This window comes from Pollicipes pollicipes, unplaced genomic scaffold (genome assembly GCF_011947565.3).
Source record: "Pollicipes pollicipes isolate AB1234 unplaced genomic scaffold, Ppol_2.1 Scaffold_6464;HRSCAF=7665_pilon_pilon_pilon, whole genome shotgun sequence".
Classification (NCBI taxonomy): Eukaryota; Metazoa; Arthropoda; class Thecostraca; order Pollicipedomorpha; family Pollicipedidae; genus Pollicipes; species Pollicipes pollicipes.
The window spans coordinates 52,345-79,395 of record NW_023596879.1 but is presented as its reverse complement, the minus strand read 5'-3'; the positions used below and the strand labels follow the sequence as shown (position 1 = coordinate 79,395).

General features: G+C 60.3%; 1 protein-coding gene across 2 annotated transcripts in view; it reads left to right on the top strand.

The window, feature by feature from the left end:
• The first annotated feature begins 1,278 nt into the window (after positions 1 to 1,278).
• Positions 1,279 to 27,051, top strand: part of LOC119106916 (protein couch potato) — a 43,238-nt gene continuing 17,465 nt past the window's right edge. For both annotated transcript variants that reach the window (XM_037230267.1, XM_037230266.1), the window contains exon 1: positions 1,279 to 1,419. In XM_037230267.1, coding sequence (XP_037086162.1) covers positions 1,357 to 1,419 — 63 coding nt within the window. In that variant the 5' untranslated portion in view covers positions 1,279 to 1,356. The remainder of the gene's footprint in view (positions 1,420 to 27,051) is intronic.

Below are 27,051 nucleotides of genomic sequence, written 5' to 3'. Positions count from 1 at the left end.
TTCGGATCGATGTCCTGCACTGGAGCGGTGCCGAGACAGACCCAGTTCGGATCGATATCCTGCACTGGAGCGGTGCCGAGACAGACTCAGTTCGGATCGATGTCCTGCACTGGAGCGGTGCCGAGACAGACCCAGTTCGGATCGATGTCCTGCACTGGAGCGGCGCCGAGACAGACCCAGTTCGGATCGATGTCCTGCACTGGAGCGGCGCCGAGACAGACCCAGTTCGGATCGATGTCCTGCACTGGAGCGGTGCCGAGACAGACCCAGTTCGGATCGATATCCTGCACTGGAGCGGTGCCGAGACAGACTCAGTTCGGATCGATGTCCTGCACTGGAGCGGCGCCGAGACAGACCCAGTTCGGATCGATGTCCTGCACTGGAGCGGTGCCGAGACAGACTCAGTTCGGATCGATGTCCTGCACTGAAGCGGCGCCGAGACAGGCCCAGCTCGGAGTGAATGCATCGGGAGCCGGTACCACCAGCGCCCGTACCAGGCAGGCGTCGCGTATTCCAGGCTATTACCCATTCCTCTAGGGTGGCGCCGGTACGGAACCGGTGCAAGGTTTCTAACATGTTTGTGTTTGTAGTAAGGACACCTGAAAAGTTGACTTTTTATCTCTCCAGCAAGACGTGGTGTGGAGACATGATAAATATTTTTAGGTAGGGATAACGACACAAACAAATTATGTCTGGTCCGCTAGGCTTCACTAAACTGAGCTTCGCCAGTGATACTGAAGTTATCTCTAGCTAGTTTCTTTACGACTGAATAAATGCAATATTGCAAAGGTAACGCTTAAAAAATCACATCAATGGACCTTGCACCGCCAGACTCGCCTGCTATCAGTGCTCGAATGCTCTCCCATTGCTGCCCTGTCCGCTTCATGTCAACATTCCGTGCTTTGTTACATATGTATCCATCAGTTGGACAATGTCGACTAACGACTTGCGGTCGCAGCTGTGCGGTGTGCATGCCCCTTGGCTACACAAAACAGCCGAGAAGCAGCGGGCTATCCCCTAATGCCAGTCCCCGTCAGCTGCCGGACGGACCGCTAGGACACGGAACACAACGGCCGTCCACCCACGCCCGCTTGAGGGTCGTCGTCAACCAGCGCCGTGCCCTCCACCGTGCGACGCGGCCGGCGGCGCGACCGCCGCCGGCACGTGCCCCGGCAGCGGTGCGGCCGGATCCGCACCTGCCGCCGCGCCGCCGCGCTGAGGTGAGCCCGGTGTAGCGGCGCATGACAGGGCGGCGCGCCACCACACGGAGCGCCACCGTCGGCCGGCGCACACCAGGTCCGGGCAGTGCTGCCGCGTCTGCCGTGCCAGCCGCCCGCTGCCGCCACAGCCGACGCCATGGACACCACGTGCCTCAGCCAGAGCATGGACTCGGTGAACACGCAGAACGGAGAGGAGGAGGTGAGTGGCACGTGGCGCCTCCGGCCGGCGCCGCTGGACCGGCTGCGCTTCCGTCCGCAGGTCCGGCGACCGAACTCGGCGGTAGGTCGCCGACCCACGAGGGACCCCACTCCTCGTACCGTGCTAGACCAGTCCCACCGCTCACTGAAGTCAGCGAGGCCCCAAGCCAGACCATAAGGGACACGTGAAATCCGGGCCCGGCACCGTTCGAGGCCGGCTGTGGTCAACCGAGCTCACGGACACCGAACACCGAACCCGACCACGCCGAGCCTGCAGCTCAGCTCTGGGCGACGGGCTCTCTGCTGCCCATATCCTCGAGTCAGCTCCGAGGAGCCCGCAGCCCGGCCACGCACGCTGGCTGGCTCGGACCGGGCCCGTGCGGGTCCGCTCTGTTTGCCGCGGTTTTCGGTTTCGCCTGCGCTCCCGTGTCGGCTTTCCGCGAGCGCTCGGCGACGCCGGTGCAGCCTGAGCCACCCCGCCAGCGCAGCTTCGGCCGGGAGCCGGCCGATCCGTCCGCCCCGGCCACCAGACAGCAGACATTGTCTGTCGGGCAGCCCTCCAGACACCGGCGACAGGCCCTGTCTGATCGGTAGCTTTCAGCAGGCAGGGGGACAGGCTCTGTCCAGCAGTCCTCGTGTGTAGCGGCCGGCTCATGGTTCAGTCGGCTGAGCTTGCCAGTGCATAGATTCATCCTCCGCTGTTTTTGAATCGTCGTCTCCAAACGGCACGCTCCCCATTCTTACCGGCTCAAACGCCAGCCGTCAGCAAGCATTTCCATGCGGTTCGTGCGGGCGGCCGGCGGCTGGCGTTGCACAACGCTGGCGGACCCGGCACGTGCTAAACTGTACCGGATGACTGCGTCAGTTGTGAAACCTGTGCATAAATACGCGATACGTGCGGCAAAGTGGCCGCATGTTTCCCACATCTCGGCACACGCACACACGGCACTCGCGGATTTGGCTCTGGTGTCAGCGGTATACATCACACTGCGTGGTACGGCACCGTGACCCGGCCGGCAGGCCCTGATTCCGGCCGGTCGAGTCTGGGGCAGGCGGAGCGGATGGCACGGCCGAGCACACCATCCAGCAGAGACGAAGCTCGATAGAATGGGATATTGGGATTTGGTAGAATGGAACATTGGGATTTGGTAGATTGGGACATTGGATAGTCCGCATGTCCTTCCTTTCAGGTTCCTGGCTCCTATTACATAGGTCCCTGAAGTAGAATGTTCGGAGCATTGTGGTTGAGGATGGGGCTCGAGCTTCAGAAAGGCATGCCATTGTCTGCTCGTGGCAGCGGTCGTTTCGCTGTTGTGGGCACGCGGTATAGATGAGTGATCCTGATGTCGAGCCGAGGTTTTTGACGGACACGTTCGTAAATCGAGCGACACCGGACGGCGGTGGCCCCGGTGTCAGCGGTGGCCATGCGGGCAGTGCGTGGACGGGGCGGGGAACACCCGCGCGCGTCAGTCGCGGGCAGCCAGCGGCGTGTCGGGAGGCGGCTGCGAACAGCCAGCGCCAGCCCGGGATCACCAGGGCGTCCACGAGGACCCGGAGCGTGCGGGGCACGCGGGTGCCAGCGGAGGCGGCCGCCCGACCCGGCTCCGTCCGACCCGGCCGCCACTCGCGCCCGTAATCGCCGGAAGTTGGTCCGGTGCCGCCCCAGCGAGCGGAGGAAGGTGGGCCACCTGGCCCGCCGTGTCGAGCGACGGTACTGGTCCGGTGTCGCAGGCCGGGGTCCGGTGCCGCCCCAGCGAGCGGAGGAAGGTGGGCCACCTGGCCCGCCGTGTCGAGCGACGGTACTGGTCCGGTGTCGCAGGCCGGCGTCCGGTGCCGCCCCAGCGAGCGGAGGAAGGTGGGCCACCTGGCCCGCCGTGTCGAGCGACGGTACTGGTCCGCTGTCGCAGGCCGGCGTCCGGTGCCACCCCGCCGGGCGACGCCGGCGTGTTGGAGCCGTCTCCGGACCGAGTAGAGGTGGGCCCGAGTCCGCGGTCCCCCAGCGGCGTGCTGAGGATGGAGGACGGCGTCATGTCCATCTGGCGCCGACGGATCGATCTGAACCCCGCGGCGCCGAAACGGCACAGTGCCGGCCGGTTCGAATTCGACGCTGCTAAGTGTAGATTGATATGGGAATCGGCGGTATCGGTATCGGTAGAATCGGTTTGTCGTAGGTCTGGCGATGACACCCGTCGCATAGCGCAGGAGGTGTGTCCGGTGGAGGTCTGGCCGAGATATCGCGTCTGCTCGAGCGACATCGAGCGACATCCGCCGACCACTCGCACGCAACACAGGGCTATACCGAGACCTTTACCGAGGTTTAAAGACACTTCCCTCGCACACTTGCCTTCCGTCATTCCTCAGTCCGACCGGTGTTGGACCGTAATGACTGTTTGGATGTGTGGCGATGGCGATAGTCTTTAGACCCGGTTTGCCTGTTAAAACTTCCACCGAATGGTTAAGAATATGTATGCTGCAGAGGACCCTTGCGTATATACATCAGATTACGATGAGAGCTGCACGCTGTTCCTCGCAAGCCTGCCGAACTGGAGGCACGGAGTCTGTCGGCACATCCTAACGCATAGTAACCCAGCTGCTGCTGACATCAGGATAATTTCCGCTACTTGCTGTAAGTTATCATTTGTCAATTATCAAGCGCATTGGATGAGTCCTGATGATGTCAGCTCGCCCATCAGTCATCATCATCAGTGCCGGCGCTACTTCAGCGGTGGCCGCCACTGGCAGGACTACATCCCTGCACTGCCGGCGTTTCAGCCATTCTACTCGTCGTGCTGCCGCAGCTGCTGTACATAGGCCGAGTTTGAGACGGCCTATGTACAGCGGTCAGATGGGCTGACGTGGGTGTAGAGCTCAGTTCGCAGCACTCGCTAGCTGGAAAAAATTGTATACGGCAGCACGTATTCAGTTGCCGACGAAAACTGACGCGATATTCTAACAGAGGAGATGGAGAATGAAACATGTACACCAAACGCGCGCAACAAGCGATATCGTCGCTGACTGTAGCTGTTCACTTCGTCACCCCACGGCATCGCCAATCACCAGGCATCGTGTCCCAAAGCTGCGTATGGTATGATAAGAAGCAGTACAAGTGTGCGTGAAGAGAACGGCAGAGAAATCGGTGACGTTTGGTATTGTTTGTGTCGGTTCGTGCTGTTGCGGTTTATCCAAACCTGTGCATGCACTGCCTCTGCAGTACACGTTATAAGTGCTGGTCCAAGAGTACAAAGCAAACTATCGAGGACCGGACCATTCCAGGCGTCTGGTGTCGAGGATCTTACCATTCCATGCGTGTGGTGTCGAGGATCTTACCATTTCGTGCGTCTGGTGTGGAGGATCTGACCATTCCATGCGTCTTGTCCAAGCCTGTCCTCCCGATAAAACGGAGTTGACGAATCGTATTCATATCCAGTGTAGGTGTCTTTCTGTCGAAGTGGAGAGGGGACTGCTTCCCTCCTGGATCCATGCCTTGCACGTGTACAGTGAATTATGCACGACGGGGCCATGCCGTCGCATGCGTAAATCCTCCGCCGACTCGTGTGTGCTGAGCGGTCGTGGTCGACTTAATTATAGACCGGAATGCGTCTTTATCAGCTCGCTCGCCTGACGCGGGAGCCGGTTGACATAACCGAGCTGCGAGTGAGGGAGAATCAACCCGTGCCATGGGTCGGCACGGAACGGATCGTTACCAACGCCAGGACGTTGCTGAGGTCAGAAATGTTAACGACCGCGGTTATGGGTCACACCAGCCAATCCTTGATTGACCATTATTGATACAAGCAAGGAAGACCTTGAGCTCCAGGTGTTTTCGAAATTCTGATTTAACATTCCACATGATAACAATGATTGGCTTTCGATCATCAAGGGGGATTTGGCTAAACGATGCTAATGAACAAGCATGGGTTTATTGTGATTGTTCGATGCTAAGCTGTCTCATTACCATGAGCACAGCTATCGAAGGTAGGCTATTTTCAGCCTAACAACCCGTCAACCCTTGATTGGCTACTTGGGCTCTTGTTTCATCACCGCACGGCAGCTCGCCAGGACACTTAGCACGCGCTCGTGTCGTCTCAAGGTCATGGTTTGGCTGGAACGCGGTTAGAAGGTCTGCCATGGTCTGCACGGTCCCAGAGTGTCAGCCCCGACCTGACACGGTCCCGGAGTGTCATCCTCGGCCTGACACGATCCTGCAGTGTCAGTCTCGGCCTGACACGGTCCTGGAGTGTCGGCCTCCGCACACGCTCTTCATGATGCGGGGCGTGATGCCCGACGCAGCGACCATGTGTCAGCGTTGTGACCACCACCGGGTCGCCGAAACAGAGCCGCTACGATGAGTGACGACTGGTGGCGGTGGTGAGTGGCAATCGGTGGCGGTGGTGAATGACGACCGGTGACGGTGGTGAGTGGCGATCGGTGGCAGTGGTGAGTGGCGACCGCTCCCGTGAGTGATCTGCCAGCGTTGGCCGGCCGTCGCCAAGCCACCGCAGCCGCACTTGGCTGCAGGTGTAGGCGAAGCTCTGCGAGCGTTCTCAGCGTGGCGCTGATGGTGTTTGCATCAGGGTGCGAGCGCCAGTCAGCCACTGTCGCCCGTCGCTCACCGCCGGTCAGAGTTCAAGGTGGGAGGAAAATAACGCCGCCCGTAACCCGGCACGCTGGGAAAGACTTTCCCCCACTCCTGTCCACGGGTTCGGCGTGCCGTGCGCAACTGACAGACGCGCACTGTCGCCCCCCCCCCGCGACCGACAGACGTGCACTGTCGCTCTCCCCTCGCTCACCGTCACCCCCTGCTCACCGTCGCTCTCCGCTTGCCGTTGCTCTCCGCTCTCTGTCGTTCCTTGCTCACTGCCGTTACTCGCTCACTTTCGCCCACCGCCTCACTGCCCGCTCGCTGTTGTTACCCGCTTACGCTCTCTCCCTCTCTTTCTCTCTGTCTCTGTCTCTCTCTCTCTCTCTCTCTCTCTCTCTCTCTCTCTCTCTCTCTCTCTCTCTCTCTCTCTCTCTCTCTCTCTCTCTCTCTCTCTCTCTCTCTCTCTCTCTCTCTCTCTCTCTCTCTCTCTCTCTCTCTCTCTCTTTGTCTCTCTCTCTCTCTTCTGTTGTCGCCGGTCGTCGGTCACTGCCGCTCGCTGTCCGCTCGCCGGCTGTCGGTGTCCGCTCGTTGTCAATCTCCACCCGCCGTTGTTCACTGCTCATTCGGGCGCAGACTCGGCTCGGCAATCGTCGCGCGCCCGAGAGCCCAATCACCAACAGGTTTTTGTGATGTCCACGCACTGGCGTTCAGTCGGCCTCGATGCTTGCGTCCTGTGTGAGCGTGTAGTGTAGCGTAGGTGTTAATTGTCCGGTGCTGGAAGTCTCGGACATGTCTGGTGCTGGGTCATCCACACTGTCGGCGGTGTGGTGTCTGCTGGGGCCATCCACACTGTCGGCGGTGTGGTGTCTGCTGGGGCCATCCATACTGTCGGCGGTGTGGTGTCTGCTGGGGTCATCCACACTGTCGGCGGTGTGTGTGGTCTGCTGGGGCCATCCACTGTCGGCGGTGTGGTGTCTGCTGGGGCATCCACACTGTCGGCGGTGTGGTGTCTGCTGGGGCCATCCACACTGTCGGCGGTGTGGTGTCTGCTGGGGCCATCCACACTGTCGGCGGTGTGGTGTCTGCTGGGGCCATCCACACTGTCGGCGGTGTGGTGTCTGCTGGGGCCATCCACACTGTCGGCGGTGTGGTGTCTGCTGGGGCCATCCATACTGTCGGCGGTGTGGTGTCTGCTGGGGCCATCCATAGTCGGCGGTGTGGTGTCTGCTGGGGCCATCCATACTGTCGGCGGTGTGGTGTCTGCTGGGGCCATCCATACTGTCGGCGGTGTGGTGTCTGCTGGGGCCATCCACACTGTCGGCGGTGTGGTGTCTGCTGGGGCCATCCACACTGTCGGCGGTGTGGTGTCTGCTGGGGCCATCCATACTGTCGGCGGTGTGGTGTCTCGTGCTCCGAGGACGCTGAACAGTTGAGCAGAACAGACGCTGTGTGGCAGTTCAAGCAAAAGGTCAAGCAGGCATTCAAGCTAGTGATGTTGAAACTTATTTCAACGATTTCGTGAGTTCGTAATTCACCACAGTATGGTAGTTGCGAATTTTGCACGTGTGTGTGAACGAATCGGATTCAGCAGGCCGGCAGGCTTTCCGTCGTAGGGGCTCGCGATGTCTGCCTGCTTCTCAAGGCGGTTCGGCTCGACGTTGTGAGGACATACGGGAGCGGGCTGCCTTCCTGGGGTTGTCCTCGCTCGCACCGCTGCCGTGTTCTCGCCGCCGCCGACTCCCAGTCGGGCATTCGGCCGGACGAGGAAAGTCGTTCTCCGCCGCAGCCGCGCTGCACCGCCCGGCCGCCAGCTCCCCGGGCCTCCCACCCGCTCCGGTTCGGCTCCGGCTCCGGCTCCGGCTCCGGCCCCGGCTCCGGCGCCGGCTTCGGCCCCGGCCCCACTCTCGCACGGCTCTGTCTGTGCCGGCTCGCAGCCCGGCTCCGTCGCCGCACGAGTCTCGAAACTGGTGGCCGCGCACTTCTCCCAGCAGCCGAAGTGTAACACCCGACAACCCTGTCGCGTGATGTGATTGAAAGCGACGGATTTTTCCTTCCCTGCACCGCTTATAACTATCCGGTTTTGCATCAAACTTTTCCCGGACAGGGCATAGCTGGATAACTGTCACCTTGCCCTGCCGGTAAGCCCCAGGGCACCCCAGCGCAGGTGACCCTGAGAGGCCTGGCCGTCCGGCGGGACACCCCCGGTAGCGGCCAGCCGGAGCTGGGCGCGGGGGGGCTGGGGTCGGCGCGCCGCCGCCCGACATGCGACGCCCGAGCGTGGGGGGGGGTGGTGCCGCTCGGACGCTCCGCTGCACACCTGTGTTCCTGTGGGCGCACGGTGCGCCGGAAGGCGCCAGGCCGGCGGCGGGTCGCGGGCACAGTGGCGGCGGGCCGGTGCGCCGTGAGTGGGCGGCCTGGCCGCGGCCCGGCCGGTCGGCTCGACCGGGTGCGCAACCAGCCAGGTACGGTGCGGTTTCGAGCGGGCCACGGACCGCGACCGTACCAGGTCGGACGGTCGAGCGGGCCACGGACCGCGACGGTACGAGGTCGGACGGTCGAGCGGGCCACGGACCGCGACCGTACCAGGTCGGACGGTCGAGCAGGCCGACGGACCGCGACGGTACGAGGTCGGACGGTCGAGCAGGCCAACGGACCGCGACCGTACGAGGTCGGACGGTCGAGCGGGCCGCGGATCGCGACGGTACGAGGTAGGACGGTCGAGCAGGCCAACGGACCGCGACGGTGCGAGGTCGGACGGTCGAGCGGGCCGGCGGACCGCGACGGTACGAGGTCGGACGGTCGAGCGGGCCGACGGGCCGCGACGGCACGAGGTCGGGCGGCAGGCCTGCGGGCAGACCCGGCCGTCCCGTGGACGTCCCCTGTTGACCTCAGGTATCCCGGTGCAGGGCCTCGGCTCCTGAGATAGGCTCAGGCTGCAGGCTGAACGGCACACAGGATGGCTGAGTGAGGGAATCGTCAAATGGAAATGAAACGGCCGTGGCGCGGTGGCGGCTTTTGCAGTTTTCACTGGCCCCATGGCGTGCATTTTATTGTTCAGCACACAATGAGTGATTGCCTGCATTAGGTCTTCAATAGAAACGTACGATCCATTGATGACGAATGCATACCGTATCACCAGCATTTCCCGACTTGAATGCCGCGTCGATCCTTTGTTGGCCGGCATGGAACGAGGTCTTGGAGGGCGACGACGATGAAACATACATGAAGCGACAGGGCCCACCGAAAACATTTTCGAGTGTAAGGCGTGGTAAGTTGAGGTATACACTCCTAATTCACTTGGTATCGTGCGTTTTGCTATGGAGTTTTTACTATACGCTGTACTAATCTTGGAGAGTTTTGGCGTTCGCCCTGGGCCCAATGAAATGAGAATAACGCATGGGGTGATTTCATTATGACAAGGCTTTGTTAGCAGCGTCGCGGTTGAAGCCAGGGTGCGAACGGGACATTATTTCTGGTGTTTGGGATACGCTTAAGTTGAAAAACTGCGCAGGAATTGCAGTTCTCCTTATGTTACAGAAAAGAACAAGCATCTTCTTCGTGTGACCAACCACTTAACGGGTTCAAAGTAATTGCTCGTACAGTATCAGCGGCCATTATTCGGCCTTCGCTGCATCACCGCCTCAGACAGCTACAGACCCACGCCGCCATTCACAGTGGGCTGGTGCAGGTGACACGGGAGATACTGGTGCTCCTGGGTGTGGCGGTGTAGTGGTGCCACCAAGGCGGACGCGCGGTCATGCCCTACAGCCCGCCCGGCTTACCAAACAGGAGCAGAGGATAAGGTCACGGCCCTTTGTTGGCACATGGGGGTGCCGGCTCAAAAGGCTCTTTGTGTGCGGACAAAACGCTTGACAAGCGCATACGATATTTGTTCAGCCGAGCTTGCATGGAAGAAAACAAACCCAGCTGAAAAGAGTCCAGCTCCAGAAAGCAAAAACAAACCCAGCTGAGAAGAGTCCAGCTCCAGAAAGCAAAAACAAACCCAGCTGAAATGAGTCCAGCTCCAGAAAGCAAAAACCGATGCGCCTCGGGGGCACGCTCGGTTTTTGCTCGGCTCCTGAGCAAGAGATCGGCTCTTCAGCGATGATACGAGCCCCCTCCCCAGCAGTGACACGGCGCCCCCCAGCGGTGAAACGGTCCCCCTCCCCGGCGGTGGCACAGCGCTCCTCAGCGGTGACACGGTCCCCCCCCCCCCAGCGGCGACACGGCGCTCCCCAGCGGTGACACGGCGCTCCCCAGCGGTGACATGATCCCCCTCCCCAGCGGCGGCACGGCGCTCCCCAGCGGTGATACAACCCGCTCGCTCCGCCGCTTCGCAGCGGGCCGGCCCGCACGGCCCAGATTGGCGCGATTGACAGAGGGACCTCGTGCCCGAACCAGAGCCATGCACGCGGCACGCCCGCGTGCGGCAGAACTCGTGCGGCCGCGTGCGGCTTATTGGCGCCGTGTGGTTATGAGATGCTCATTACCCGGGATCGCCGGGGATTGGCTGGGGCGGTCGATAGGTGGGGCGGCCGGCACTCGGCCGTCAGAGACTCGGACTGGCCCCGCGGCCACCCCGCCGGCGGTCGGCCGGGTTTGCAATCACCGATGTCATACGGCATCGCTCCGAGTGGGGGAGGCTTCTTGCGGACGACATAATCAGAGTATGGTATCTGGTGACCAGACGCCAACTCCGCGTGTTTGTGCATCGCTCTCCGCTCGGAGTCGTCCGACGTCCTGCCTATGACACGTATGTGGTCTGAGGGCGGTCGGGAGCTGATGCGTTACAGGCGTACCTGCTGTTAAGGAGCGCCGGCGGCCGGTGCGCCGGGGGCGGGCTCCGGCCCGTCTGACCAATTCTCTTTGGATCGATGTCGATCGGGGCTCGCGCGTTGGCCGCCTCTGTAGTCGATGTCGGCCCCTCCTGTGGGGCGGCGAGCTCCGCCGGCCCCACCCCAATTTTACGGCTGGCTGCGTCGCGGCGCCGGTCACTCTTCCTTCCTGGCGGCGGCACCTGGCGCCAGCGGCAGTTCCAGCGCCTCCTCCCCTTCCCCCCCCCCCCCGCCCGCCGCCCCGACCCCGTCGACTCGCCGCGTTGTCCGGTGCCGCTGGCCCAGATGACGTCGCCGAGCTCGCGGGCCTCACACACGGGCCCTGTGACGTGTCAGGGTCGTCCGCTGTTACAGCGGTGAGATCGTAATGGATCCTTCGTATGTGTTGAAACATGCGCCGAGCGCTTTCCGACGACTGTGTGACGTCATGAATGCCCCCCCCCCCCCCTCCCACCCGAGATGTCCGAGCGGTGTTGCCGTACCTTCGGCGCGGTGCTGCTGCGAGCTTGCAAATGCGCTCCACGCTTTGCATGACATTTCGATAAAAGGTGATGAATCAGTCGGGCTAGGTCCAGGCGCGCGCTGGGGAGCCTACAAGTTGTGTTTTATGACCAGCGCCGCCGCACAATGCGCGTAAAATCAGCTGTTTGAACGGCAAGCGGGCCGCTGGGCTGAAAGAGAAAGCCTGCAGAGCCACCAGCGATGAGGCGTACTGGGCCGTGAGGAAAAGCAGGCCCCGGCAGGTGGCGCAACTTAGGCCGTTCAGGCTGTGTGACTGCTGTGCACGGTTGTGCACGCTTGTTTGTCGTTTGGTGCCCACTTTGGCCAGAATTAGAGCGATTCGCATATGGCTGAAACCATATCAGCGAATACAGCATAAACTGTCTGGGGAAGGGGGGGGGGGGGGCAGCTCCGGACCGCGGTTGGCTCAATGACAGGTCGCTTCCACCAAAACCCCGAGCAGCTCTAGCTGGCGGCTGTGCCTCGAGGGCCCAGCTTCGCGTCTGCCGAGCCTCACGGGCCCAGCTCGCCTGTATCGTACCTTTCGGGCCCAGCCCCGCCTCGGCGGCGGCGGGTCGGCAACGCCGCAGAGCCTCGCCGAGCCAGTTCTGACGGCGTCACAGCGGTCAGGGGCGGCACGCGCCACGGCCGGCCGGCCGCTGGAGGCGGCAGCACTGCTGATTGGCCAGTGCGCGATTGGCCAGTGCTGATTGGTCCAGTGCGCGTTACGCAGTATATTTGTAATGACTTCGTTAGCCAGCTCCTGATAACCGGCGGGAAGTCGAATGCATCCCTGGACCCAGGTCACCGATACCAGAAAAGTTGTAAGCAGAGGAAGTCCAGGTGCATACGCCACGCACAGGAAAATAGCGTTTTCCAATACCCGCTTACCCGCTGCCCGTTGTCCGGTGTCTTCGCCGATGGTGAAATGGAAACAGGAGTATTTTCTATGCCCATTTTCTGAGGGAGCGTGTTTTTTCCCCAGCGCCTGGTCCAACCATGGTCCAGCCATGCATGCACCGAATCTTTCCAGTGACTGTTCTGACATCAGACTTGCCGTATGCACTGTCTGTGAAGACGAGCCACCCGTCTCTCCCTTCGTTGCGAAGCTCTTGTCCAAGACAATGTTCTTCAATCGGCGCAAGCTGTCCCGCGCTGCAGGCTAGGAGGAGAAAACTGAAGGACGCGGGAACGCTGGGCGTGATTCCGTGGGAACTTGACCGGCGGCGAGCCCTCGGGCTATTTGTGTATGTGTGGGTGTGTGGACCGGTGCAGCTCTCGCCAGCCGACCCAAGTGTGTCACCGTTATGTCTGGACGATTGTGATCCGGACACGAGCCGGACACGATCCGGGCACCATACACAGCCACGGACACAGTCGGCAGGCGGGCGCCGCCGCCGTCGGTCAACAGCCAGCGAGCGAACAGCTCCTTTCACTCTCAGATCACGCTTCCTGAGCGGGCTCCCAGGGCAGAGGCGGCGTACGACAGCGTCGCTCTGGCCCGACGCGACTGACGACGACCCCAACCTCTCACGGCGACAGCTTCTGCCGGTCCGGCCGACTCCCTACACGAGCGTGCCGGCGCCGCATTGTGGGCCCGGAGGCGACGTCCGAGCTCCGGAAGGCCGCCATTGTGCGGGCCGCCGGGTGCGGTGCACGCTGCAGGCGGTTGCATGACCCGCCGCCGAGGTCGCGCCGTATTGTGCCGCCCGGCGACGCCACGCACCGCTGGCCGGTAATGGCTGTGTTTTGGAGCCGGGGCGCACCGCGCTGGCGGGCGCCATGGCGCGTCACGAACTTGTGCGCGCCGCTCCTGTCCGCTTTTTGCGATTCGTCGCCGTTTTCAAGGTCCTGGCGAGAGGGCGGACCGGGCGCCATGCGCTGAGGGAGAGTTACACCGAGCGCTATCTGCTGCACTACAGTCACGGCAATGCCTGCTGTGCGCTGCTGGGCCGGGCCGGCGGAGGCCGCCGCCGCCGCCGCCGCCGGCTCGGGCCGCTGTTCGGCCCAGACGCTGTGTCAGCCAGCGGACGGCGCACGAAAGGGCGCCCGCTGCCGGCCATGCCGGCTGACCTCAGTCAAAGGTCGCCGCCGCCGCCCGTGCCGGGTGACCCCGCCACCGCAGCTGGGGCGCGCCGGCGCCGCCGCCTCGCCGAGACGGAGCGGAGCGCTGCGGCATGGCCGGGGCCCGAGAGGCGGCGCCGGGACGCACAGGGCTTAGTCGCCATTGCCTGCTGACGTTTCTCGCGTCTTGCTCTGGCGATGGTGTGCCGTCAGTGAATGGACTGTGCAGGGCAGATGTTCAAGTGACCCCAAGTCGGTCAAGTAGCTGATGCTGCTGGTACGTTGGGATCCACACACTGTTCGGTGTTTGCGTGGTGGCCGACAGATGACGTTAGTAGCTACGATATTACAGCACGTTTGGCCTTTGGTCTGAAAAAAACACGCTTATACCTACTTTGTCATATGGCCTAGTGACTTGAGGAGAGCAACGAACATGCTTTGTATCAAAGTTCAGAACCTTCGGTGTAGGCGCCTTCGCTGCATCCGACAGATATGGTTGCTTGTGGAGCAGCGCGTGCTGTTTACGCTTTCGGGCATAATTGCCAGCCACGTAACCACTGTTTGCCACTGCCCTTCACTGAGGGACAGCAGCTGGGGGGGGGGGGGGGGGGGGGAGGGGTAGGCGGAAACGGAGGAGGCAGAATACGGGGTGTTCAATGTTAGATATATTGTACAGCCACTGGAGGGTTTGTTTCTGACATGATAAGACTGCCTTATCCTTAATTATGGGTTTTCAGCCCTAGGCCAGTGCTTAGTGAATGCCAGATGGAAAGCAGGTGCGTGCGTTCATCCTTGATGCGCGCTTCGGACTGTCGAACATACATCATCAATGCACAAGCACCGCAGCGTTTCAGAAGACCGTTATCACGAGCGCTAGCTCGCTGCCACTAGCAACAGTCGCCGTAACCCACGACCGAAGTGCGTGACTGGCGGGTTCAGGCGACACGACGTCTCACATAGCGGCGGAGTGTTGCACAGACCGCCTCCCGCCGGTCGGCGAGGCACGAGAGCGCGCCGGGCTCGGGGGGAGGGGGGGGATCTGGCCGCGGGTGACCACGTGTGCCTGAGGGGTTCTCGATCACGTGATTACGTCAGGGAGGTGGCTGTGGCGCCGTCGTCGCCGCAGCGGCGGGGGTGGCGTGGGCGGCTGCCAGCGGTGGCAGTACGGCCAGAGCGACGCCCTTGAGGTCACCGGGGACGCACGAACAGGTACTGAAATGTTCTCATCGTTCAAGTCCTTTTCTAGATCCCAGCGTTCAGTACGTTTCAGGCAGATGGAGCGTACTCAGTGTGACACACGCGATGCTGAAATGACGTAACACACATCCGGTGCGTCGAAAAAGCCCGGTACTCTGACGTGTGTAGCGACAGACTGCAGCGTTGCACACCTGGCAGGGAATCGAACTGGCGACGACATTATGCCCTGGTCAAGGTGATCGCCCAGTAAGTCATTGGGAACAAGAACACAGGACGTGAGGGCTGTCCTAATAATTGGACCCACTGCGAGCTGCAAGCGGCACCTGTGACCTTTCTGCGACCTCCAGAGATCAGTGAAACGAGGCTGCGTTCAGTACGCAGCCGTTGTCAACAGGCGGAACTCGCACGTGAGCTGCGGAGCTGGGGAGGCTGGTGGTCCTAGCCTCGCGCGTGGCGACGGCCGCACGTCCGGCACGCCTGACGAGAACAGGCAGAGGCAGAGTGGGGATCCGGCGAGAGTAGAGTGAGTAGAGTGGGTCCAGGCCGAGACAGGGTGAGGGGGCCAGGTGGAATTATAGTTTGAGGTAGAGGAATCAGGCTGTGGTACGGCGAAAGAGACTGAGCGGGGTCGGAAGTATAACTGTTCCGGACATACCGAACTCGGCAGATTTTTGACCGCGCTTGGACAGGTCGGATCAAGTCGAGTCACACTGACCCGCCGCCGGGCTGTACATCCCGTGTCGTACCGTACCGTGTCATGTCGCGCCGCACCGTTCCGTGCCGCGGCTGTGACGCCCACTGGCGGACGTCCGGCCGTCACGCTGTCCTGGCCTCCAAAGCACAGGATGCGCCGGTCGACCCCGCCCGGCCGGCCGGCCCGCCGCTCGCCGCGTCACGTCACGCTCCGAGGCCGGCGGCCGGCGGTGACGCCCCGCTGGTGCCGCCCGCGCCGCAGGAAACGGGGCATGGCGGGCGTGACCCGACCCCCGCCCGCGGCTGCCGACCCGGCCCGAGCCGGCGGACGGTCGTGCTCGGAGACGTCGCGGGTCGTCGGGGGCGTCACAGGACGTCACAGGGCATCACAGGACGTCACAGGGCATCACAGGACGTCACAGGGCGTCACAGGCCTTACGTCGAGTGCGCGGCTCCGTCGTTCGGCCGGCGGCCCGCAGCCGTGGAGACCGAGCATTCAGGACATGACCCGGAGCGCAGGCGCACTAGCCTGTACGCTCAGAAAGTAGCCCAGTGCATGGACTGAGCGGCCGTCACTTCCAGGGCGCCACCTGGCGTTGGAATGAACGTGCAATCTTCCCATTTGACCGTCATGTGATTTCTAGGCAAATATGACGACCAGTGCTTATTTAGGGGCGTTTCTCCCTTTTCGTCGCGTTATCATGACCCGATTCCGTGTTGGCGATGCCAGAAGGGGCCGCGTGGCCAGCATACAGATCGGCACGAGCGCCGAGCTGACCACTGTCGGCATCACAGGCCGGATGCGACGCCACCGACCAGTGTCGAGGCATGTAAAAGGCCGCTCTGACCTGTCGTCGCAGGTCACGTTTAAGCAGACAGCAGCTGGGTTTGAGTCACGGCAAATCGGCCGCGCTCGACGGCAGCAGCGGCAGCACTTCGCAGTGTGCTGTGCAGGGTGGCTTGAGAGTGAGTTCTCGGGACGATCCTGTGAGACCCAGCGTGCATGCGGGACAGAGCGAACTAGATCGCCGCAGTCCGCGTGATGCGCGGGCATTGTCAGGCCTGGTTGTCACGTCATGCGAGGATTTCCGAAGTACTCCCAGTTCCTGACGCATGAGTGAGATCAGTGTGTCAGCGTTTCGTTGGTAGAATTTGTAATATTTTCTGAGAGAGGTTGTGTGAGAGGCTGACGAGACTCGAACGCAGTTGGCCGCCGCGAAGCTGACATTTGGCAACGCGACGAAATCCAGCGGCTGCCATGTGTGACATAGAATAACGCTGGATCAATGCCAAGCGCGCGGAGCAAAATTTTTGCCTGCGATCGTGACTGTTTTCGCCTATAGTTGTTCGCTATCATACGGAAACGTGCGACATTACATAAGCCTTCCTCATTCACGAAGAAAGTGGAATACTGAAGCGACCGAGTGAGCTGCGAATTCGAATCTAACCAGGGGTATAGTTAGGGGTATAGTTTCCTTTTCAGTTGGGGGCTTCAGCTCATTCCCCAACTTGGACACCAGCCCCCCCCCCCCCCAACTTTGAGAAGGAAGTTGTCGAATTCGGGTAGAACCCCGTTTGTTGGCGTATTTTGGGGAGCATGTTGAGTCATTTTGTACTGTTTTGCACCCCCGCTCCCCCTTACTTATCTTGCAAGCCTACGCCCCTGAATCCACCCTTCTCTCCGACTGTGCCCGGTGGTGGGAGATACTAGAGCGCGCCCTGTCGTGCATGGATCAAAACCGACTGAGCTCCTGGTTATCCGGTGGAAAGGCAACACGGGAGCTGGCGGCGCTGGCATACCATTCCCACGCCTCGACGCCGGTGGTGGCACCGAGCCTTATCGGCGAAGTCCCAGCGGATGTTAGTCCTTCCGTTTCCGATGCTGGCTGCGCCGGGCTGGGGCCGAGAGCATGGGGATCGGGTGCACGTTGTGGACTGCGCCAGGCCGGCGTTCAGACAGGACTCTGAGGCCTGCTCTCCTGTGCTCATGCAGTCTGGGCTTTTAGCTGCGGTATTTTCCGGTTAGGTCTAAAACGGCTGCCTGGTCTGGCCGTGTCCACGGTAGCTGCCTGATTTGGTCGTGTCTACGTTACCTGCCTGCGGCATCTGTTTCTCGTATGTAGTGTCTACAGAGCCGCTCACGTGGTCACAGTGTCTATGCGGCGCGGCCGGGCCTGGTGGGGCCGGCCGGGGGCGGTGACCGTGTCGGCAGGTGCCGGCCGCGGACGCCGCCGTCACACCCCGTACCGACCGGACGCGGGCGGCTGACCAAGCCGAACCCCAGCCCGCCGCCGCCGGCCCGTCGCCGCCGGCCCCACCGGCGGGCTCTAGCGCTGCCGCCGGCCCCACCGGCGGGCTCTAGCTCCGGCCCCACCGGCGGGCTCTAGCGCTGCTTCCGGCCCCACCGGCAGGCTCCAGCGCTGCCGCCGGCCCCACCGGCGGGCTCTGGCGCTGCCGCCGGCCCCACCAGCGGGCTCCAGCGCCGCCGCCGGCCCCACCGGCGGGCTCTAGCGCTGCCTCCGGCCCCACCGGCGGGCTCTAGCGCTGCCGCCGGCCCCACCAGCGGGCTCCAGCGCCGCCGCCGGCCCCACCGGCGGGCTCCAGCGCTGCCTCCGGCCTCACCGGCGGGCTCCAGCGCCGCGCCAGGCTCAGCACCAGACCCAGCGCTTGGCGCGGGCTGAGGGGTCCGGCAGGGGTGCGGCGGTAGAACTAGTTGATGGTTTAGAGAGGTCGGAGTTTGGGGTTAATGCTAGGGATCAGCGATGATGGTGACTGGGACTGGGCTGGCGACGGTGACTGGAACTGGGCTGGTGACGGTGACTGGGACTGGGCTGGTGACGGTGACTGGGACTGGGCGGTTGGTGACGGTGACTGGGACTGGGCTGGTGACGGTGACTGGGACTGGGCGGCTGGTGACGGTGACTGGGACTGGGCTGGTGGCGGTGACTGGGACTGGGTTGCGACGCTGCTTTAGTTGCAGAGACGCGCTGGTCGCGCCAGAAACAGAGGGCGTTTTGTCACGAGGCCGCGAGCAGCGTGCGCCTTTCATCCGAGATACGGCACGGCAGTCCGATGTACACCTGCTGTGGCTGTGCAGGCCGTGCACGCAGGCGAGCAGCGCCGCTCCTTTGGTCGCACTCGGCAGGGCCGCCCGCGTGGAGGCATTGCACGCTCGCAACAACGCGATAAAGGGTGTGCCAAGATGATAGTGTCCGCTCTCGATTTAGGGATGCATAAACAAGTGTGACGCATGTCACGGGTTGCCACAATGCCACATTCGTCCGGAATTCTCTTAGTGCACCTTCCATTAAAGCATTCACGATATAATGGAGCAAGCCGACGTATGTAGTTAAGTTTCCAATGGTTGTCAACCCAAGCCAGATAAAACAGTCCATGATGGCACTACCTGAATACAGCCTAGGGGAGCGGGCGAGAAAAAGCTGTTCGTTTAGCATGTGCTCAAAAGTATGTTTTTGGAAGACTAACCGGTAGCTTCCGATGGGGATGTCGTTTGTTGAGGTTGATCCTATGAATATGGTATTGCGCTGTCTTGAGACCCAGAAAGTGCAAACTGGAACAAAACTACCCCAGACATTTTTCATTTTGTTCAGGAAGTTCTTAAGCCGCGCTACGAGACCATGCGCAGCACTGCCTGATGTACCTATTTATAGACTTACGATGGTGTTTTCCGTCGCGTGCACGGCAACCAATCGCAGCCTGTCTCACGTGCGTGCTCCCTGTGTTGCAGGTATGTATTGGGCAGCTGGACGGCGATGCGGCGGGCGCCTCCCACGCGCGCCGCCGCCCGCCGCCGAGGCCGGAAGCGGGCCGCGTTGGGGCCTGGTCAGGCAACGATTCGCGGCCCGTCGGCCCGACACGTGACACGCTCGGGCCGGCGGCTGCACGCGCGGCGGCGAGCCGTGCGGTGCAGGGCCAGCCGCGCCGCTGGATCCCCCGCCAGCAGCAGTCGGGCGGAGCGGGGAGCCAGGCACAGCAGCGTTGATTGGCCATACGTGCTCGGTGGCCGGCTGGGCGGAATTGGCTGGGTGCGGGGGTGGTTTGATGTCGTGCAGTTTGGCCAGTGGGTGGAGCACGCCGCCAATGTGGCGCAGGTATGCCGAATACCAATAATGGTCGCCGCCAAACGCGAACGCTGGCCGCCGGCAATCGACTGCTTTCGTCAGTTCTCCGACGTGTCATTAACGCGATTGGACACGCTGGGTAGCCGTAAATCAATCTTGCGTGCACTGTTTTCTTCACGTCTCCGAGAAAGCGGGGTGGGAGTTCCCGATCTAGCCTTGGCCGCCGGCGACCAGCTGAGAGCTGAGCACCCTCGGCAGGACCGGGTAGTTCTCCTTTCCAACATCACACAGCGTACGAGAGCCATTGTTTCCTTCGACTTGAATGGTTGACAATGACATCCAAAGGTTTGGGGAAAGGCAAATTGGATCACGATTCACCCCACTCAACTGTGGGACAACGGTTAAGTTGAAGCTAAGAGCATCGTTCTGAAGAGACCAGATTTTGTCGGGAATCCGGTTTTTCTAAATAATAGAAGATGCATGCTGAAAAACTAAAGGAACATAACCAGCGACGGGGGTTGCGCAAAGGAACATAACCAGCGACGGAGGTGGCGCTAACTAAAGGAACATAACCAGCGACGGAGGTGGCGCTAACTAAAGGAACATAACCAGCGACGGAGGTTGCGCAAAGGAGCTTTACCACTCGCATACCAGTTTCAGGGATACAACACCTTTCTTTAGTCGTGCGTCACATAAAGTCGGCATTCTTTTTCACTTCCACATAGCACGGTTTTACGGAAGACATTTTTTGTTGCGCTCTGCCGCATATTCCACGGCCCCATTTGCATCCGAGAATGATACGCAGGCATCGCTAGTGCCGAGGTACAGCTCGAAGCTACTGCACTGACCCTGCCCGCTGGGCGGGCTGGCTGTGTGTTTTCTGCCCTGTAAAGTGTAGACGGCGTGACAGAAAGCTGGTTTGGACGCGTGGCTCGCTGGCGTCTCGGTTCACGCTGTGCTTCACATGTGGACCGCCGGCTCATCACGGGCTTTTCACCGATAACTGGGGAGCCACGCCAAGCTGTCGGGTGCGCCACAAAGGCCAGGCGTCCAGACAACGGATCCCCGCACGCAGACGGCACGACAAACGGAGACGGCGCGCCATACGCAATCGCGGACACAGCGGACAGGGCAGAGACGCACGTCCGGACGAGGGCCAGACACACCTGCAGACATTGGAGCAGACAGCTATGGCAGACATAGCATCACGAGATCGCATCCACCGACAACACACTACAGATGGGGGCGCACAGAAGTACAACTCGTCATACACAGACTTTGGTTCAGCACTTAGCGACAAAGATGTCGACATCTCCGCCGCGGTTGCCATTGACGCCTGCTGTCGTATGGCACAGCTGCAATGTCAATGGACGGCCGGATAAGATCCGAATCCGTCTCGGACACAGGAGACAGGAAGTCGTCAGGCAAAACGTGTCGGTGGCGGCTTTACCAGCTGCCAACTAATTACATCCTGCGTGACTCCCCGCCGGACCACTCCCCCCTCCCCAGCCGGCGGCGGGTGGCGTCCGCCCGCGCTGTGCAGCTGCCCTCAGCGGGCCGCGTCAGGCAGGCACCCGCTGTACCGGAGTATACCAACCGGACACCCGCTGTACCAGAGTACGCCGACCGGCACTCGCTGTACCGGAGTATATCGACCGGGCACCCGCTATACCGAAGTATACCAACCGGACATCCGCCGTACCGGAGTATACCGACCGGACACCCGTGTCAACGGGTATGTCAGCCCCGCGGTATCGGGCCGTGTCTATTGGGCACGCGCGACATGGGAACGGGCCGGCCGGGGGGGCTGTGCCGGGTGTCTTGACCGGGCAGCGATGGTGCCCGGGTAGGTGAGCCCCTGACCTGTGGTAATGAGGCGTGTTAGCTGGGCACCTGCGGTGCCGGGGATCCGCGGCACCGGCATATGTCGGTGGTACAGGGGATCCGCGGTACCGGCGTATGTCGATGGTACAGGGGATCCGCGGTACCGGCGTAAGTCGGTGGAACAGGGGATCCGCGGTCACGCTGGTCATGCGGAAGTCAGTGGCTGGTGAGCCAGTGACCGGCGGTTCTGGCTCTGGCGGCTGGTGAGCCAGTGACCGGCGGTCCTGGCTCTGGCGCCTGGCTCCGCTTCACGCCGTCAGTATGCGCCCACAGCTGGTCTTGATGGCCGAGGAGTGAGCTGCCTCGGCTGCGCATACTCACCACGGGTCCATTGTTGACGGTGGCAGGTGCTTCGGTCACCGGAGCTGGCTGTTGACAGTCAACTGTCAGCGGAGACCGGACGTTGGCCAAGGACGTCCCGAGCAGCTTAAGATCCTGGTGCCGGTGGAAGGCAGCTGGTTCACTGGCGCTGCTTGGAAGGGGACGGGTGCACCAACAAGAGCAATGCTGCGGTGGCAGCCCTGTGGCGGTATGGTAGTGTGCAGCTGGTAGCGGCTGCATTTACCCAGTCAGGATAAGCTTCGTCAAGCGATGCAAACCTGGACGCGGTTCTCTGGGGCACTGGACCAACACGGCTCAGGCCCGGTTTACTAGAACCGCGGCACCAACCCAGCCCCGGGTCACTGAGCCCACGACAGGTGCGGCTCCGTGGTCTCCTGGCCCACGGTGTCAACCCGACCCTGGCTCACTGGACCATCGGTGGCGGCTCAGATACCGCTGCAGGGTTAGGGAGGGCACGGCACGGACGCGGCGTCACATTTTATCTTGCTAACTGCCAGCCCGCGGCCCGTCCCGCCCCGGCCAGCTTGAGACACAGCCCGTCAAAGTCCGACAACCTGATTTGGCAACAGCCTGCGTGTAATCTTCTACTTATGTTAATCGCTTCCATTGAAATGCTTGCAGTTGCCTAAATCCGTTATGTATTGCATGCATCTGAAGGCTAGGTTTTTTATTTTATGCAGCTTATAACGCTTACGCAAACAGAATTCCTACCAGTGTTATCTAGTGCGCATGTAGCAGTCAGTGTCAGGGAAACGTTAAAACCCTAAAATATCACAACAACCGCATTACATTCTTCGCTTTGACACCTGCCCGGAATATACCCGAAGTTTGAGATGTTTAAATCAAATACAATAAGATTAAACATAGCTCGAACATTTATTGTTTAGGCACCTATGTCCATTCGTTTCTTCTCCTTTGCCATGACTGCATGACATCTACCATATTGGGTTATTTGCTTTAGTGATGCGCCACCCGTAAGCGAGGCCACATGCAAACTGTCGCGGAAGACTAGGTTCTCCCTAGGTACGAAGGGTTTAGTGGTTATTTGAGTCGCCGTTAACGTGTTTGGATGGGTTGGGCTAGATATGGTGTGGGCCGATATAAGCGTTAAGAGTCGCATTCGGAGTTGAAAGAGTTCCAGAGGCATGAAATGTGTCACAGACCCACCTGTCGTTACGGGTTTTAGCTGGGACCATTAAATGCGATTGTGGAGGACGTTTTTTGTTCATGCCTCTTTGATCTGATATTTTCGTATAGTTTGAATCGCACCCAAAAACGCATCCGGTTAATAGTTGAAAATCGGTAACCCGTAAAAGCCCGACAGGCGTGACCCACAACCCGACAAAAGGCCAGAAGATCAAGATCGGATTAGATGTATCGGCTCGACGCGTGCAAAGCTGCTTCTCTGACACTCCCCGAATCGGGGTCAGCTGGCCCACAATACCGCCCCGCCCCCGCTTCCCTGGGTCACCGGGCACGCAGCGCGGGTCCACCCCCCAATCCCCCGGGTCCACCACAACCAAATAAGCCTGCCGCTGTCAGTGACCAATCTCGCGGGACACGCGTATTGCTGAGCGCGTAGCTCGGATGATTTCGCGTGCTAGTCATGGGGTAATGGTGACCCCCTGCGGTGTTGGTTGCGTAGCAAGCTGATGCATCATAGTTTTGTACGAGCTCCCTTGGCCAGCAGGTAACATGCCACGCGTGCGTGGTCATGGCGTGCACTTCACCCCGCTGCCCCTCCTCTGTGGCCTGGCAGGCCAGAACAGTACCAGGCAACATGCCGCGCGTGCGTGGTCATGGCGTGCACTTCACCCCGCTGCCCCGCCCCTCTGGCCTGGCAGGCCAGAACAGTACCAGGCAACATGCCGCGCGTGCGTGGTCATGGCGTGCACTTCACCCCGCTGCCCCTCCCCTCTGGCCTGGCAGGCCAGAACAGTACCGGCTTCAGCCAACGGGCTAACCCGCCGCTGGCTTTCTGACTGGCGAATGAGTTGTCGATATGCTTAGCAGCCTGTCGGAGGACGCACTCGGAATTTTCGAGTAAGTCAGCTGAAGTGTGTTCGCCGCATCTACTCAAAGCATCGTAAGATTCAGGGAACGGGTTGACATTCTGGCGACATATGCAGGTGTCCCCACTATGGTGCTGCCGGCAGCTACCGACGCGCAGTTAACCCAGCTCAAATGCAGTTCTGGTTCAGCGTTTCCATCGTCCGGATCAAATGCGAACAAGTGAAAGACAAGACAGTGGTAGTAGCTTTATTTCTTGTAGGAAAAAAAACAGGAGAACGGATGTATGGATGCGTTGATATAGATGGGAATAAGTGATTGCAAGTTTCCTTCCGCAGCGAAAAAGCAAGCTTTGCCATTTGCCTTGCTTCGTTATTCCAAACGTTGCCATTTGTTTGAGGCTGTTCCCTACGCAAGCGTCTCGTTGTCCGTTTCGGGTGTCCAGCTGGTAGTCAGAAAAGGCTGAGTTCCGCGGGGCACTCTCGGCAGCACTAGGTCGGTTCGAGCGGCCGCCGCCGGGACCCGTGCCCCGCTAACGCCTCTGCCGGCCGCGTCGGCAGGGGGCCGTGCCGCCTGCGTGCCTGCCGGTAGTTTGCCACCCGTTTTCATTTCATCGAATGCTCCAGATGTTCCTGTGATCCAGTAGCGTTTCCAGTCGGCCAGGCGTAATGGTGAACTCGCGCCAGTCACCTCGATAAATCTGTCTGTCGCTGCCAGTGTCGGTCCGGCCCGGCCGAGCTGGGAACGGTGCAGCTGCATCCAAACTGCCTTCGGCTGGTTGCTACAACAAACCTTTCCGATATCGACGACACGCCGGTTGCTAGGGACGCCATGTTCCAGCTGCGGTCGATGCTCAGGTGGTCGGCAGTCACGTGCATTTTGCAGATCGAAACCTGGAATTCCGAGGCGGGTCACTGATGGTTGAAAGTTGCGCTGATAATGACGGGCGTCACTTGACAAAGTATGCAAGACCTTTCAAGGGCCCCGATGTGAAATGAAAATAATTGTCCGGAGAGAGGTTGGCGGGACAATTTAATTGACAGCAGAAATTTCTAGTGCGCTTTTCTATTTCAAATGTGGAATTGACCGAGATGCAACAAGGCTTGCAATAGCATTAAACTACAGACCTGTGTTAACCAGAAGCATAGGCTCTTGAGAGCAGACCATACCGCGACACCGTTTCACCATGAGTTCCTACCACAGAAGAGCGCCTTCATTCATGTTTGCACGTGGTCGGTCGAAGTCGGTTTTGGCCATAACAATGGCGGCTGTAGCACACGCTGGGTTGGCGCACGGCCATGTGCGCCACGTCCGCCTCACTCCCTGTTCGGGGTCAAAGCAGGCAATTTGCCGGGGCGATGACGCTCGGAGACCCCGCGGCGCGCGCGCGCGCGCGCGGTAGCTCGCCACCCGCTCGCTAGGCGCATCCGTTCTCATTTGTCAGGGCTTTGGACAAATGTCGAGTGTGTTCAGCGGCAGAGGCGGCTTTAGCGTTCAGCCACGGTGCTCTGAGCTGCACATCAGCACAACGACACGAAGTTGCTCCGAAAATGAAGCAACGCGGCTGAAAAATGTTAATATTCTGCGCGGTCAATCGTTTTGTTCTGAAAGGCTGCTAGACCCGTTTCAAATGAGTTATGAGCACATGCGAGTAAATTTCCAGGCGTTCATGCAACCCACATGACGTCATATATGGAGGCTTCGCCAGCCGCATTCATTGCGCTTACGACGCCTGTCAGCAGCTTCCATTGGCAGGCGGGGAAGACTAACGTGTGTGTCGAGTGACGCAAGCGTGACACAGATGCACGTTTGCAGTGTACCACCTGGTAGTTGACGCACAATACTGCGGTAGGCGCTGACGTTGTCACGAGGCGCGTGAACATGTCGCGACAGTTTGCGACCCGCTGCTGTTCCGAATGATGATGTCAGTGTAGGGAGCGTGATGGAGCCAGGCGGGTTTAATCGAAACCGGCGTAAGTTCTATGCATAATATCTGCCGCAGTCTGGATATTGGAAACGAAAGCTTTGTGACGTGTTCTATCGTCCTTACAAGTAGTGCCAAGTTTTTATGGCACCCAGTTCTGCCGCCGTTGGCTTTCTTACCGGCGTATTACCCGCAAAAGGTATAAATGAAGGAATCAAAAGACTTGCAAGTACATGGCTTATTTATTTTCCTTTTGCCGACTTGCGTGGGTAAATAATAGCGTCGTAGTACCTGTCCATGGACAGTTATGCTGGTCTCAGTTGCTTCGCTCGCAAGCAGAATTGTTTCATCATCTGTCTCTTCCAGCATGTCACATAAGCGGTAGATTGGAGTTGCTGTAAAATCTTAATAATAGAACAGACTGTTGCGTAGCCTACACCAGCCTGTTCTACCAGTTTTTGACTGTGATTAGCCCACATCCTGTCACAAGTTCTCCCACGTTAAGACTCTGCAAGTATACAGACCCGGTAAACAAGCCGAAAGTTTTACACACAAACGGCAAGTGAGGTTAGCTGGCCGTCTCTAGCTCAGCCCTCTTTACATACATGAGTGGGATATGCCACGCTAGCCAGAAAAATGACTCGCATTTAACTCGGCGCTTGGCGTGGTGAAGAAACGCGACCGGAGCGGCTTATCACAAACTGATTGCCTACGGCCGGCATGACTTTGGCAAGGCTGCGTCGCTCACGCCTGCCTGGCTGAGCCGGGGAGCGCAATCCCGGCGCAGCGCCGCATCATTCACACATGACTCACTGCTGCGGCTGATCGTGGGGGCACGTGCGCCAGCCGCGGCCGTGCCGGCACGTGTCCAGTCTCGCCACGTGACGTAGTCACGTGCCTGCGCCTGGTGGCCGTCTGACTCGTCTGTGAGTGACCGAGTGTGAACAGGCTGCCGCTCTGTCCTGCCTGGCGTCAAAAACTGCCGTAATCCCCAAGGGGGCAGGAGGTGATGGGGCCGTGCACATCCTTCACCCCGCCTGATTCCTCGTAATCAAAGCTGGGCCAGCACTCCTCCAGGTAAGCTGATGATGTATACCACCAGCCCTAGTTCTGATAGCATATCCCCAGGTCAGCTGAGTTTGCCCTGAAATCACGATGTCAGTTTTGGAGCATGTAGCCTATGCGATTAGGAAGTTTGTCGACAGTCTTGAAGCCACGCTGATTTCCTCGTTCGGCGACAGTCGGGAGGGTGCTTGGTTCTGGCAGCGTCTGGCAATTGCCACTGTCTGAGGGAACATAGTTTCAGAAACGTTCACGTTACCCAGCTCCGAAAGAGAAGCACATGTGCACACCCTGACGCCACAGAATAAGACACGGTAATCAAGGCCAAAAACGATAAAATTGTCGAGTCGTTGAATGCTGGCGTTCGTGAGTGCAGTTAACGATTTCCAAATTTGACGACCGTCAATTGGCTTTCAGTCAATGTTGTGGAGGATACAATAACACAGTCAAACAACGA